General features: G+C 49.4%; 1 protein-coding gene across 5 annotated transcripts in view; it reads left to right on the forward strand.

The window, feature by feature from the left end:
• Nucleotides 1-13,989, forward strand: part of ENTHD1 (ENTH domain containing 1) — a 547,844-nt gene that overhangs the window by 424,034 nt on the left and 109,821 nt on the right. For all 5 annotated transcript variants that reach the window (XM_029590172.1, XM_029590177.1, XM_029590176.1 and 2 more), the window contains one exon: nt 10,402-10,531. In XM_029590172.1, coding sequence (XP_029446032.1) covers nt 10,402-10,531 — 130 coding nt within the window. The remainder of the gene's footprint in view (nt 1-10,401; nt 10,532-13,989) is intronic.

The following is a 13,989-nucleotide window of genomic DNA, read 5'->3' on the forward strand; positions in this document are numbered from 1 at the left end:
CCTGGTTCCAGTTCCTGCTCTAACTCCTGTTCCTGCCCTACCTTCGGATGGACTTCCTTAGCTTGACCCGGTACTAAACCTGACCTCGCCTATAGCTGCCTGCCTCTGACCTCTTGCCTGGACCTGACCTCGCCTATAGTCGCCTGCCTTCGACCACTCAGCCTGAACCTGACCTCATCTCTAGCCGCCTGCCTTCGACCCTCTGCTTGGACTTGACTTTGGCTCTCATCTGGCTTTGCTGGGACCCTCTGACTCTGCTGCCTTCCTGCACTCTGCCCTCTGGACACCTCTTTCGGGATCAACTACACGGAGGCCACCTAAGTCCAGCTGGCCCTGGTACCCAAGGGCTCAACCTGCGGGGAACGAGGCCTGGTTTTGGCGAAGCTCCAGTCGGCCTCTGCTTCCCAATTGGCCTTGCCTCCTGACGGTGGGGACCTGTGGGGGGTTTCCCTCACAGGTGGCGCCAACACACCACCGCGGGCCAGGTGTCCACCTCCACAACAACTTCTTGGCTCTGGGAGAGAGGGTTCTTAGATGGTATTCCTTTTACAGCTCCCAGTCAAGGATAAAGACCCTTGCAGGGAAGCTAGCATTCTCAGAGGACAAGCAGGATGGTAGTCCTCACATATGGGTGACAACACAGGATGGAACCCTGTACGGAAAACTTTTCTGTCAAAGTTTCTACAAAGCTTTGACTGACACTGGCACACTGAGTGCACTGAGCATGCTCAGCCTGCAGTTATCCCTGTGAGCCACAGGTGTCTCCCTCAGTCTTCTTTTTTCCGCTCTGCAGTAAGCATAGCGGTTAGGAACTCTGAGAAATTATAACACTTTTTCCTCAAGGAAAGACTTAAACTTTTACTTCACAAACACTTTTCCCTGCACGGGTCTCCTTCTGCGTACATTTATTCAACGCTTGGTGAGTACTATGCCCTGTTTTTTCGGTCGGTTCCTGTCACCTTTCTGGCCTGCCAACCGACTGTGGCCTTCCCTCTCCCTATTTTTTCAGTTAGCTACACATAGCCTGGGAGTGTCCCTCTGTGACACTCTGCTTGGTTATTAGCGCTAGTGAGACAGGGACTTCCACGGTTTCTGTTGCCGCCAGGGCCCCTGTAGATTCAGGTCCTTCGATTTCCTCGGTACCCTCGCGCAGTCGATGCCCCAACGCTACCGTCAGTACCCCCTTCAGACCGTCCTGGATTCTTAGATGCTATCGGTACCCCTCCCTCTGCGGTACTCTGATGCCATCGTCCCTGCATTGTTTCTATCAGTGCCATCCATGTTTTTCATCCATGGCACTGATTTTTCCTTGGGTTCCATCGGTGCCATCATTGCCTGGATGGATGCATCGATGTAAACCTTGTTTCGTCGGTGCCATCCATGCCCGGGTCGATGCCACCGTCTCCTGGGACACTTCCATCGATGCCGGGGTCATTCCATCGATGCCATCCTTTATTTTATGGATGCCATCGATGCCCAGGGCTTTTCCATCGGTGGCCATCGGTGCCCATGTCCTTGGCATCGATGCCCACATCCATGGCATCAATGCCCACATCCGTGACATTGGTGCCCGCATCCATGGCATCAATGCCCGTGTCCGAGGCATCGATGCCCAAGCCTGTGGTGTCGATGCCCACATCCACGTCCGTGGCATCGGTGCCCACGTCAAATCCATCGGTGCCCGCGCCTGTGGCGTCGGTGCCCACATCCGTGGAGTCGATGCCCGCGTCCGTGGATTCGATGCCATGGATGCCATTGCTACCCGAGTCAATCCAATCATCCGTGGCCATGCCACCGATGCCCTTGGCGCCCGCCTCCATACATCGATGTCCTCGACGCCCACGTCGTTTCCATCGGTGTCTTCGACGTTCCTATCGATGTGGTCATCGACTCTGTCGATGCCGGTACCTTTTTTCCGATACCAACGATGTTTTTTCAACTATTCGATGCCACATCGTTCCCATAGATACCTACGCCGATGCCGTCAGTGCTCCGTCACTGTCCTCATTGCTCTGGCCGAGTCATCGATGTTTTTTCATATACATTTTTGACGATACCCTCGAGGCCGCTTCGGCTGCCATCGATGCCGTCAATCCCGACATAGCACCGCCACATAATGCCCTCGCCTGAACACAGTGCTCCATGCTTTGGGTTCTTATTAAAGCCCCGTATTAGCCTACGACACTACATAGTGCCAGGAGCAGAGCAGGCATGCTGACAGTCCGTCATCAATCGCCATCCAAGACAGCGAGGGCTTCCATCTCGGCGCTGGCGAAAGACCGGGCCGAGCACCATGGCACACATCGTCACTGACACGGTGACCGTCCGCCACCGACGCCATCCAGCACATCATTGCTATCCTTTTCGATGCTGGACAATGCTCGGGCCGAGCAACATCACCACTGCCATTGGCACTGTTCCACACAGTTTTGGCAGTCCTTGGTGCTCCAGAAACACCGGATCGAGGTCCAAAGAATTCTGCACTGGCGTCACGAGACATCGAGCCGCTGCGACGAGGGTCAGGTTCACAAGCTCGTTAATAGCTCCCTTGTTCCCAGGCGTGCCCACCGTCATCGGTGCAGGATTGTGGCCCTCCACTAATTACGGTGTAAGCGCCAGCCACGCCCAGCCTGTCTCTTCTATACCTGCGCTACCATACTAGACATCAGAGTTGAGACGGATGTCTACGTCCAAAGGCTACCCCTCGAGGACTCCGGAAATCCACAGAGCCAGCAATCTTCACCAGCTTGTCCTTCGGCGATCCACGTCGGATGGTAAGTACCCGCTTCTGCGGCATTCCCATTGAGATGTGTTCTCTACTTCGGTCCACATGGTTCGAAAAGTTCTAGGTCATAAACCATCCAAGAACCGTATTAGTGTCACATATCGTTATGCTAGCTATGTCAGCCACAATACCAGGAGAACCTCTCTATCATTTCTTTGGGATTGCATCAGGGCTTCCTCCCTTTTTCAGCAACGAGGCTGATTAATGCTCTGGCTTCTGGTTCCTGCTTCAGAACCAAAGTTCCAGGTGCATTCGCTGATTTGCTAAACACGAGATCCAGCAAATACTGCCTCAAGTGCAAGTCCACCTCGAAGCCTGACAACAGATCCTGATGTCTCCTTGTACAGCACACAGAATTGCGGGTAAGACTTTACCGCTCACACTCCCGAGGGAGGTTACATGATATCCAGCTTACATCAGCCCCTCCAGTTAGACACCTCCTGGTCTCCCAACTGACCGGATATCAGAGCAGCCACCCCACCTTGTACCAAGATTCCCGGTACACTCCCCCAGACGCTACAAAGCGCAGAGAGGGGAAGGGGGGTGGGAGGTGGGAAGTTTTAATTACACTATTCTTTCTTTCAACAGAAAGTAGTTACTCTCCGCCCATCCTGGACCTCAGAAATACCAACTTTCTTCCGAAGGCACAGGTAAAATGGTATCTCTCGTTACCATGCTTCCATATCACAGTAAGTACATTACCTCTAATCTTTCTATGTGCTTCAAGTTGAGTCAACAACATTATAATCCCAAGTTCTGCTGGTTGCACCAGCTTCGGCAACTTGGGTATTCATTGAATCACTATCGGTGAATGCTGTTTCTCTGCAGAGTGCAACATCATTCACGCTTTTCCTTGCATGGACAGCTGCACAACCACAGTCACTCCACGCAAGGAGCTCTCACTTCTTCATGACTCACTATACATTTACTAACTGGGATTACTATCACTGCCATAAATCCCTTATACAACACTTCTGGACACCACTGTCATAATGACCTTCCTGTCCACTCAATACAATAAACAGCAAACAGTAGTTATCCTACCTAATAAACGAAGCTTGACCGACGTGCCGCAAATGCGCAGTAGAGAGCAGCTCTACCGCGCATGCGAGCACATCGGTCACAGTGTGCCTCTTGAAAATAAAAATGGTGCTGTAGGAGCGGCGGCAGCGGCGGCCCGAAGACCCGGAGCGGCAGGAGCGGCGGCGGCGGCACCGGCCCGAAGACCCGGAGCGGCGGCGGCACCGGCCCGAAGACCCGGAGCGGCAGGAGTGGCGGCCCGAAGACCCGGAGCGGCAGGAGCGGCGGCCCGAAGACCCGGAGCGGCGGTGGCGGCGGCCCGAAGACCCGGAGCGGCGGCGGCGGCCCGAAGACCCGGAGCGGCGGGAGCGGCAGCGGCGGCCCGAAGAGCTGCGGCGGCGGCACCGGCCCGAAGACCCAGGCAGGAGCGGCGGCCGCGGTGGCCCGAAGACCCGGAGCGGCAGCGGCAGCGGCGGCACCGGCCCGAAGACCTGGGCAGGAGCGGCGGCAGTGGCGGCCCGAAGACCCGGAGGGGCGGCGGCATGCGCGCGAGGGAGGGACAGACGGACGGAAGGAAGTCTGTCCCTCCCTCGTGCGCATGCCGCCGCCGCTCTGCGTCTTCGGGCCGCCGCCGCTCTGGGTCTTCGGCGGAGATCGACTGAGGGGAGGGGGGAGGGAGGAGTGACTGAGGGGAGGGGGGAGGGAGGAGTGACTCAGGGGAGGGGGGGAGGGGGGAGTGACTGAGGGGAGGAGGGGGGAGTGACTGAGGGGAGTGACTGGGGAGGGGGAGATAGGAGTGACTGAGGGGAGGAGGGGGGAGGGAGGAGTGACTCAGGGGAGGGGGGAGTGACTCAGGGGAGGGGGGAGGGAGGAGTGACTGAGGGGAGGGAGGAGTGACTGAGGGGAGGGGGGAGGGAGGAGTGACTCAGGGGAGGAGGGAGGGGAGGAGGGGGGAGGGGACTGAGGGGAGGAGGGGGGAGTGACTGGGGGAGGGGGAGATAGGAGTGACTGAGGGGAGGAGGGGGGAGTGACTGGGGGAGGGGGGAGTGACTGAGTGGAGGTGGGAGAGGGGGGAGTGACTGAGGGGAGTGACTGGGGGAGGGGGAGATAGGAGTGACTGAGGGAGGGAGGAGGGGGGAGTGACTGAGGGGAGGAGGGGGGAGTGACTGAGGGGAGTGACTGGGGGAGGGGGAGATAGGAGTGACTGAGGGAGGGAGGAGGGGGGAGGGGGGAGTGACTGAGGGGAGGGGAGGGGGAGGGAGGGAGAGAGAGGAGTGACTGAGGGGAGAGAGTGGGGGAGGTGGGAGGGAGAATGAGGGGGAAGGAAATGATCCAAAAAAAATGTTAATGTAGCCCGTTTTAACGGGCTTAACGGCTTGTACATTGATAAACAAACCCTTCTAAAAGCCCTACCCCCTTTTTCCCTCTAAAGGAGCTCTCTATACAGCAGTACATGGATTATAAATATTGTCTATAATCAAAACATTCCACCCATGAAAAGGACATATAGCTAAACATAATTTCAAATTAGAAATAGCTACTGAGGTATAAGCCATACACCGCGCTAAACGCATGAGATAAAAATGAACTAGAAGGCAATCTTATCATCATTATAAGTAAAAGTCTAGGAAAGGCTTCCATATCTGTGAGAAGGAGGACATTCGTTTGTGCTTGGCAGCCATTAAAGAGGCAAGGTAATAATATATGTATAATCTTTCAACAACTTCAGTAATACATGGTAATTCCACCGGGCTGCAACAACACCACGTGCGGCTATAAAAACCGGCACACAGAGCTTCTGTTGGTATTTATTCAACCCAGATGCTGGTAGGTGTAACAAAGCCACCTCAGCAGAGGGGGCTAATGAAACTTCCAGGACTTCGCTCAACCAGGAAAAGACTGAGCCTCAGAAATGCAAAATCGTCTTACAGCTCCACCATATATGGAAGTAGGAGCCAGGTTATCCACACATACGCCAGCAAGAGTCTGAAATGTGTGGATAAATTTTATGCAATTTGTCCGGAGTGTAGTACCAGCAGTAAATCATTTTATAACAATTTTCTTGCAGTCAAGCAAAGATAGAGCACTTGCTGGCTATGCAAGTGATTTCCCCCCAAGTTTTAGATCCTAACTGCTGGCCCAGATCTATTTCCCACTGCTCAATGTGCTTGAAGTGACAGGGCTCAGTTTCAAAAAATAACTTATACATTTTTGAGATAGAGCTGCTAATAGAATCACTATTAATATAAAAACTTTCAAATAGAGATCTACCATTTCGAAGGAGCTTTGCTTTCTGTAAAGAGCTGACAAAATGTGTGACTTGCGCATAGGCTAAAAAATTAGTTGGGTCAATATGATTTAACTACTCCAGTGTTTCTGTTGATAACAGTTTACCCTGACACATTAGGTGGCCAATGGTGTTAATCCCCTTTTTATGCCATTCATGAAATTGGTTGGTTTGATATCCCACTGGAAAGTACACATTGTGAAATAGTGAAGCTTGATAGAAATACCCATAACCTCCCACTAGCTTCATTTTCCACTGGGACCAGACCTTCAGAGTAATCCTGGTTGCCAATGGAAGACAATGCACTGTCTGCCATGATATTCGGGGTTGCCAAGACATAGCCTTAATAGACATTTCCATATTTAATCTTTGTTCAATTTGCACCCATTGTTTAATGGAGGTCCAGCAATTAAAATCTAACAACGCTCGCAGTTGGGATGCTGCAAAGTACCAAGAAAGATTAGGTACCCCCAATCCACCTTGCAATCTATGTAGAAATAATACATGAAGTGAGATTCTGGGAGGGCGTCGTCTCCAAATAAAATCGAAGATCTTTTTATGCCAACTGTGGAGGATTTGTGAGGGGATGTATACTGGCAGAGATGAGAATAGATATAAGAATTTAGGTAATATGCTCATTTTAATAATTGCTATCCTGCCAAGCCAAGAGAACATTCCTCTATCCTATTTACTTAGGTCTTTATCGATATTTTTCACCAGTGACACATAATTAAGATTGTACAAATCAGTGACACGAGGGCCTAGGAAAATCCCCAGGTATTTAATGCATGTTTTAGCCCAGCGAAAAGGAAACACTCTTTAATCACCATGACCTCTGGGGTGGATAAGTTGATATTGAGGAGCTCCGATTTCTCAAGATTAACCTTGAAGGCAGAAACTTCGTCAAAGCGTTTTAATTCATGTTCAACCCCTAATAAGGATTGCTTTGGATTTGTAAGGAGGAACATGATGACATCGGCAAATAAAGATACTGTAGCTTGTAATTGGTATCCTTATATTTTTAATATAACCTTGAGTTATATAAATATGTACACCCTGGAGAAGAGGAGGAGCAGGGGTGATATGATAGACTTTCAGATACTTGAAAGGTTTTAATGATCCATGGTCAACAACAAACCTTTTACATTGGAAAAAATCAGCAGAACTAGGGGCCACAATTTGAAGCTCCAGGGAGGAAGACTCAGAACCAATGCCAGGAAGTATTTCTTCACGGAGAGGGTGGTGGATTCCTGCAATGCCCTTCCGGAGGAAGTGATGAAGACTAAAACTGTGAAGGATTTCAACGGGGCATGGGATAAACATTGTGGATTCATAAAGGCTAGAGGATGGGAATGAAGAGAAGAGCCATGGGGGTGGATTCTGGAGTGGAGGCTAGTACCTGGTGATTACTACCTTTACTCAATAAGCCTTCGCATGGTTAATACAACTCCAACATTGCTCTCTGCTTCGAAGGCAAGGGGAAATGTGGAAAAGAGGATTTGCATTCAGATAACTACCAACAAGGACTGAACTTCACAATCTGGTGAAACAAATAAGCGTGGGGGTAGTTTGCTTATTACGGCAGTTACTAACCTAAACTAATTAAGCCTGATACATCACTTTGAATGCATAAACAGTGTTGCTTTCTGCTTCTACGGCAGGCGGAAATGTGGAAAAGAGGATTTGCTTTCAGACAACAACCAACAAGGACTGAACTTCACAATCTGGGTAAACAAATAAGCATGGGCGTAGCTTGCTTATTACGGCAGTTACTACCCTAAACCAGTTAAGCCTGATACAACACTTTGAATGCATATACAGCATTGCTTTCTACTTCAACAGCAGGGGGAAATGTGGAAAACAGGATTTACATTCAGACTACATCCAACAAGGCATTGATCTGTGCAGTCGGGGTAAATAAGCATCGGGGTAACTTGCTTGATGCGGCGGTTACTACCCTTAACCATTAAGCCTTATGCTCACCTTTGATGTAACTTCAACATTACTCTCTGCATCAATGACAGAGGAGGGCAGGAAATTTGAATCAAACAGTTACCAACAAGGGCCCTGAACTTGGTGGTTGATGAAACAGATAAGTATGGGAAAATAAGTGTGGGAACTTGCTGGGCAGACTGGATGGGCCGATTGGTCTTTTTCTGCCGTCATTTCTGTGTTTCTATATGAGTTACGTTTTGTTATGTTTTGATTTTTGATATTATGTTTTTTAGGATTAAGAAGGTTTTTTTTAATTGTTTTTCATGCTTTAGGGAACACAGCCCTTTGTATATTAGTTTCTGATGATCAATACCAGATTTATAGTTGTTCATGCACTACAATCCACATGCTTTGGTTTTACGACTTATATACAGTAGCTAATGAGACCTCTAGGTTATCAGTATTATGTATATAGTTGGGGAGTCTATAGTGTACTTTTTCTGTTTCACAGGTTTACCAGTTGTCCAGACTCATGTTCATAAAGATGAAATAGACTGCACTATATAGACTGTAAGGGTCCTGTTGCTTTCTACCTGGAGCAGTCCAATCAATGACTCATCTAAGAATGGACTCCATAGAGGAGACTAACAAGTCTATAATATGAAGTTCTTGCCACACATTCACTTTACAGTATTATTTTCTACTTGTGTGGCTATATTATGCTGCATGTCCTTGGAGAAATTAAAGTTGCAATGGGTATTCCTGGAGAATAGCAGGATATATATCCACACAAGCTCACTTCCCTCCACCCCTTTGAAGTTGGCTTCTTGGAGTTGATTTATAAATCTGAAAAGACTCTGACACAATGGTAGTAGAGTGGGAATTCATGCACATGCCTGAGAAGGCTTCTTAGATTTTCTATAGGTTTTCAGACTAAGGGCCTGATTTAATACCTACGCGCAGGCGTACATTTTTGCGTGCAACCTGGCACGCAGAAATGTACGCCCGTTTTTATAACATGCGCACGCCGCCACGCACATGCGTGGCGGCGTGCGCGTGGCGAGCCCTTGGGGAACCCTGCTGGCTTTCCCCGTTCCCTCCAAGGCCGCTCCGAAATCGGAGCAGCCTCGGAGGGAACTTTCCTTCCGCTCCCTCACCTTCCCCTCCCTTCCCCTACCTAACCCACCCCCCTACCCTACCTAAAACCCCCTCTAATTTTTATTTTATAAGTTGCGCCTGCCTCTGGGCAGATGTAGGTTGCGCGCGCCGGCTGATGGCCAGCCCGCGATCCCGGGCACAGCACCAAATAGCCGCTGTGCCTGGAGGCTCCGGAACCGCCCCCGGACCGCCCGCCCCACCTGTGCTCCACCCCTTTATTCAAGCCCCGGGACTTACACGCGCGCCGCCGGGCCTTTTGAAAATAGGCCCGGCGCGCGTAAGCCCCCTACGTGCGTAGATCCTTCCGGATTTACGCGCGTAGGGCTTTGAAGATCTGCCCCTAATTGCATCACCCAGTTGTGTGTCTGTCAGAGAACACCTGTTATAGGCAATGTTCCCTCTAAGCCTCGCAGGAATCCAAGATCTAACTGCCATCCCGCTGTTTGAACACATGGGGCAGGCAGGTCCTGTGGAACTCCATGGGATGCCCCCCACCTGCCACATTTCAAACTGCATGAGAGCTGCAACATGCTCTGCAGTTAGAAATTTGCTATCTGAAAGTTCTGGTGTGGTATCTTTTAAGAATATCTCTTTCAATTTTGCCATATAAAGATTTGTATACTGTGGTGCCTTTCTGATGCTCATTGCATCCTCGTCATCTGGAAATAGATGCCATTATTGAAGCTGATGTAGTTGGTGTCAGGATGAATTTAATGTTATAATAGTTTCTAGTGTGAAATGGTGGTCCAGAATAGGTATATTTAAATATCTTGAGTGTGCAGCTGTGCCATCTGTATGAGAAATGTTGCTGTACATTTATTCTACATCTACTGGGACAAGAAGAGTGTCAGGCGGCAGCTGCTGGATATTGTTTAACTTATTTCAAAAGTCTGTGCTTGTATTAAGGATTGAGAATCCTCTCTGTTAGTGCAGATATTTCTTCTGCAATGCTAAAATCCACAAACCAGAAAACACTGGCAGACTAATCATATTCAACAACCACCTAATCTTTCATTGAAATGTTAGACATTTAGATTTATATTTAACCCTTTAATAGTGATTTCCTAAGCACTTGTTAAGAAATCAGTTCAAAACTATTCCATTACATATACCTGCCAAATTGTTCAATACTGGTATAAGTGAAGCAGCATAGCTGTTAAGTTTAATATATTATTCTGATATATCAATAATCTGTCTTCCTTTCTCCTTACCACAGGACTTAATATCATTTTCTGAAGTTAAGCCAGCTCCTCCATCAGTGAAGATAAAAGCTAGACCAGTGTCATGTTTGCCAACTCCTGCTGCTGCTTCATTGTTGAGAGCTACGTTGGTGCCACCAACAGCCAGTGAGTTATCTAAAGACTATGTACTAATCACAGCTAAGAAGTCTATTCACAAATAGGTTTAAAAATAGTCAAACATTCTTAGTTTTTTTCACTTTTTTATTTTTTTATGCACTCCACATTGATCCACCGACTGAACAATGCATTGCCCTTTTAGTTTTACTGTACCTTTTCACTCTTGTAGACTATGCATTCTTTGTGGAAGGAAACTCTATTTCTATTAAAAAATATTTGATCTTAAAAATTGATATGCAATTAGTAAACTTAGTAAATTCGATCTGGCAGTCAGTAGATCCCTACTCATATGTCCAGAATTAAGTGATACTATTAGCAGATTTTTTTGAGGGGTAAATAAACATGCAGACAGAAGTGAGCCAGTTGATTTAGTGTATTTGGATTTTCAAAAGGCATTTGGCAAAGTCCTTCATGAGAGACTCCTCGGAAATTGGGAGGTTACGGGATTGGAGGCAGTATCCTATTTTGAATTGGTAACCGGACAAAAGATAGGAAACAAGGGTAGGACTAAATTGTCAGTTTTCCAAATGGAGAAAGGTCATTAGCGGAGTGCCCCAGGGGTCTGTATTGGGACCTGTTCTATTTAGCATATTCTTAAATGATCTGGAGAAAGGAACAATGAGTGAGATAACCAGATTTGCAGATGACACAAAATTGTTTTGATATTATACAAAAAAACACCTTGATATCAAGAAAATTAACTCATTGACTGTCATAAGAAACTATTAAAATTTTTAAAGGTGAGAGGTGATGGTTTCATACTTTATCATTTCTCGGTACCATCCAGGTTACCACTGATTTTCTAATCATTAACCGCCACCAACTGGCCTCGTTTCTTTGCAGTCAATTTGAATATAAATTTTTAAATAAATTTTTATCCACAATAAAAAATTATTTCCACACCCCAATGCCTGTAAATAATTTTAAACTATATGATAAAAAACATGTCAGTATAAAATTATAAAAAAATTATTCCTTACCTGCTAATTTTCGATCCTGTAGTACCAAGGATCAGTCCAGACAGTGGGTTATGTCCCCCGTCCAGCAGAGGAAGTCAGACCAAACTTCTGGGGGAGGAGCTACATAAGCCTTTATCCCAGGTCTCCTAGCTCAGTAAACAGGATAACAAAGCCAGACAGAGAAGAGACGGAGGGATCAAATGGAGAAAACCAGTAAAAATCAAACCAAAAACACTTAACAAATGGAGAACAACTTGGTCTCAACTGAGAACTTGCAAACAGTATTGTAAGAAGAAGAATCCTCCCCATCGGGGAGGGCAGCAATAAGTTCGAACACAGAAAAAAATGAGCAGAGGCTTCCCAAAAAGACCCCCAAAGTATAGGGAGGGTGTCTGGACTGATCCTTGGTACTACAGGAACGAAAATTAGCAGGTAAGGAATAATTTTCTTTTCCCTGTACGTACCAGGATCAGTCCAGACGGTGGGATGTACCCAAGCGTCCCTAAGGGTGGGCCATAGATAGCCCTGTTCAGAGAACTCTGTCACCAAAGGAACCGAAGTCCGAGGACCGGACATCAAGACGATAGTGACGAGCAAATGTATGAAGAGACTTCCAAGTGGCAGCCCTGCAGATCTCCTGCGCAGAGACGGAAAGACTTTCCGCATAGGAGGTAGCTTGCGAGCGAAGAGAATGAGCCTTGATTGCCAGAGGAGGAGACTTCCCCGCTCCAATGTATGCTGCGGCAATTGCAGTCTTCAACCAGCGGGCGATGGTCGTTTTAGAGGCCCTAGAACCTTTGTGAGGACCCGACCATAGGACGAACAAGTGGTCAGAGAGACGGAAGTCGTTGGTGACCTCCAGGTAACGCATTAGACAGCGTTTGACATCAAGTTTGCGTAGATCCTGAGAGGCATCCGGAGAGAAGGAAGGTAATTCCACCGACTGATTAAGATGAAAAGTCGAGACCACCTTGGGGAGAAAAGAGGGCACCGTGTGCAAGGTGACACCCGTATCAGTGAATCTGAGATATGGTTCCCCCAGGACAGAGCCTGCAGCTCCGAAATGCGGCGTGCCGAACTAATTGCCACCAAGAAAATTGTCTTGAGGGTGAGGTCCTTGAGGGTAAAAGAACGAAGAGGCTCAAAGGGAGGACCAGCAAGGACCTGAAGCACTAGGTTGAGGTTCCAAGAGGGACAAGGAGCCTGCTGAGGTGGTCGCAAGTGCTTAACGCCTTTGAGGGAGAAGTTGTTGTACCCAGCTGAGTCCTGCCCTTTGCGCCAGAGAACTACAGATGGCTGCACGCACTCCCAGCGCCGAAACCTCAAAAATCCTCTTGAGGTAAACCTCTAACTTCCTATCTTGAAGATCCCGCAACGCCGTGCCCCCTGTGACCGGGATAGTGGTACGCTTTGTGACCGCAGAGACCGCGGAATCCACCGCAGGGACCTTAAGCAACTCCAGGAACTCCTCCGGTAGGGGATAAAGTTTTTCCATTTCCCTGCTGACCTTTAGGGTGGCCTCGGGGGCATCCCATTCTCTTGAAAGTAACTGAAGCGAAGTAGGGTGAGTAGGGAAAGCCTTGGCCAGCGGACGGAGCCCGGCCAAAAGAGGGTCCCCCTTCTTTGCCTTGGGGTCGGGTCCCGGCGGCTCCGGGGGAGGGTCGATATCTAGCTCCTGTAAGATGTATGGAATCAACTCATCCAACTCTTCCCGTTGAAAAATACGGAGCACCCGGGGGTCGTCCCCCTCCAGCTGGGCCGTTAACAACGGATCATCTCCGGTCGGATCAGGGACCGGGTCCCCCGCCTGAGGAGAGGGATAGGCTCTGGGCAGAACGGGGAGGTCCCGGGGCGCCCCCGTCGTCTCCCTGGGCTGTGTGTCACCTCCCGAGATAGGGGCCGCCCCCAAGGGGGGGGTCCGACCTTGCCAGTTTGGGAGGAGAGGGCCCCTGACAGAAGTCTGGCAGCTGAGCCATCCGCTGAAGAAAAGCATTGTGCATCAAGAGCACAAACTCCGGAGAAAATGCTGGAAACCCGAAAGGAGTTCCCCCAGACGTTTCCCCTGAAGGAACTCGAGGCGCAGGGTCGAAAGTAGGGGCTAAAACCGGAGGCAGCGTCGGGAACGGGGCCTCTGACTCATCCTCAGAGGCTCCTGCCTCAGACATGTCCTGCCGCAAAATGGCCGCTGTTTCTGCGCTGAGCGGGAACGGGGCCTGTCGCTGTCCTCCCTCGCGGTCCTGCCCGCAATCTCCAGCGCAGCCCCCCAGTCGCGAGCCACCTTCCCCACCAGGGAGGCAACTCGTGCAAAGCCACTCCCGTGATAGGCGACCCCCCAAGCCGTCCACATGTCTTGCAGACCACCGCTCTCTGCATAATGGGTCTGGGAGGAGGGGCGTGAAACACTCGCTCTTCGGCGCCAAGGGAAAGCCGCAGCTATAAGAACGCCCCAAGTGCCCCACCAACCCGGGAGGTAGAAGAACTGCCGGG

The sequence above is a fragment of the Rhinatrema bivittatum genome, chromosome 2 (assembly GCF_901001135.1).
Source record: "Rhinatrema bivittatum chromosome 2, aRhiBiv1.1, whole genome shotgun sequence".
In the NCBI taxonomy this organism is placed as follows: domain Eukaryota; kingdom Metazoa; phylum Chordata; class Amphibia; order Gymnophiona; family Rhinatrematidae; genus Rhinatrema; species Rhinatrema bivittatum.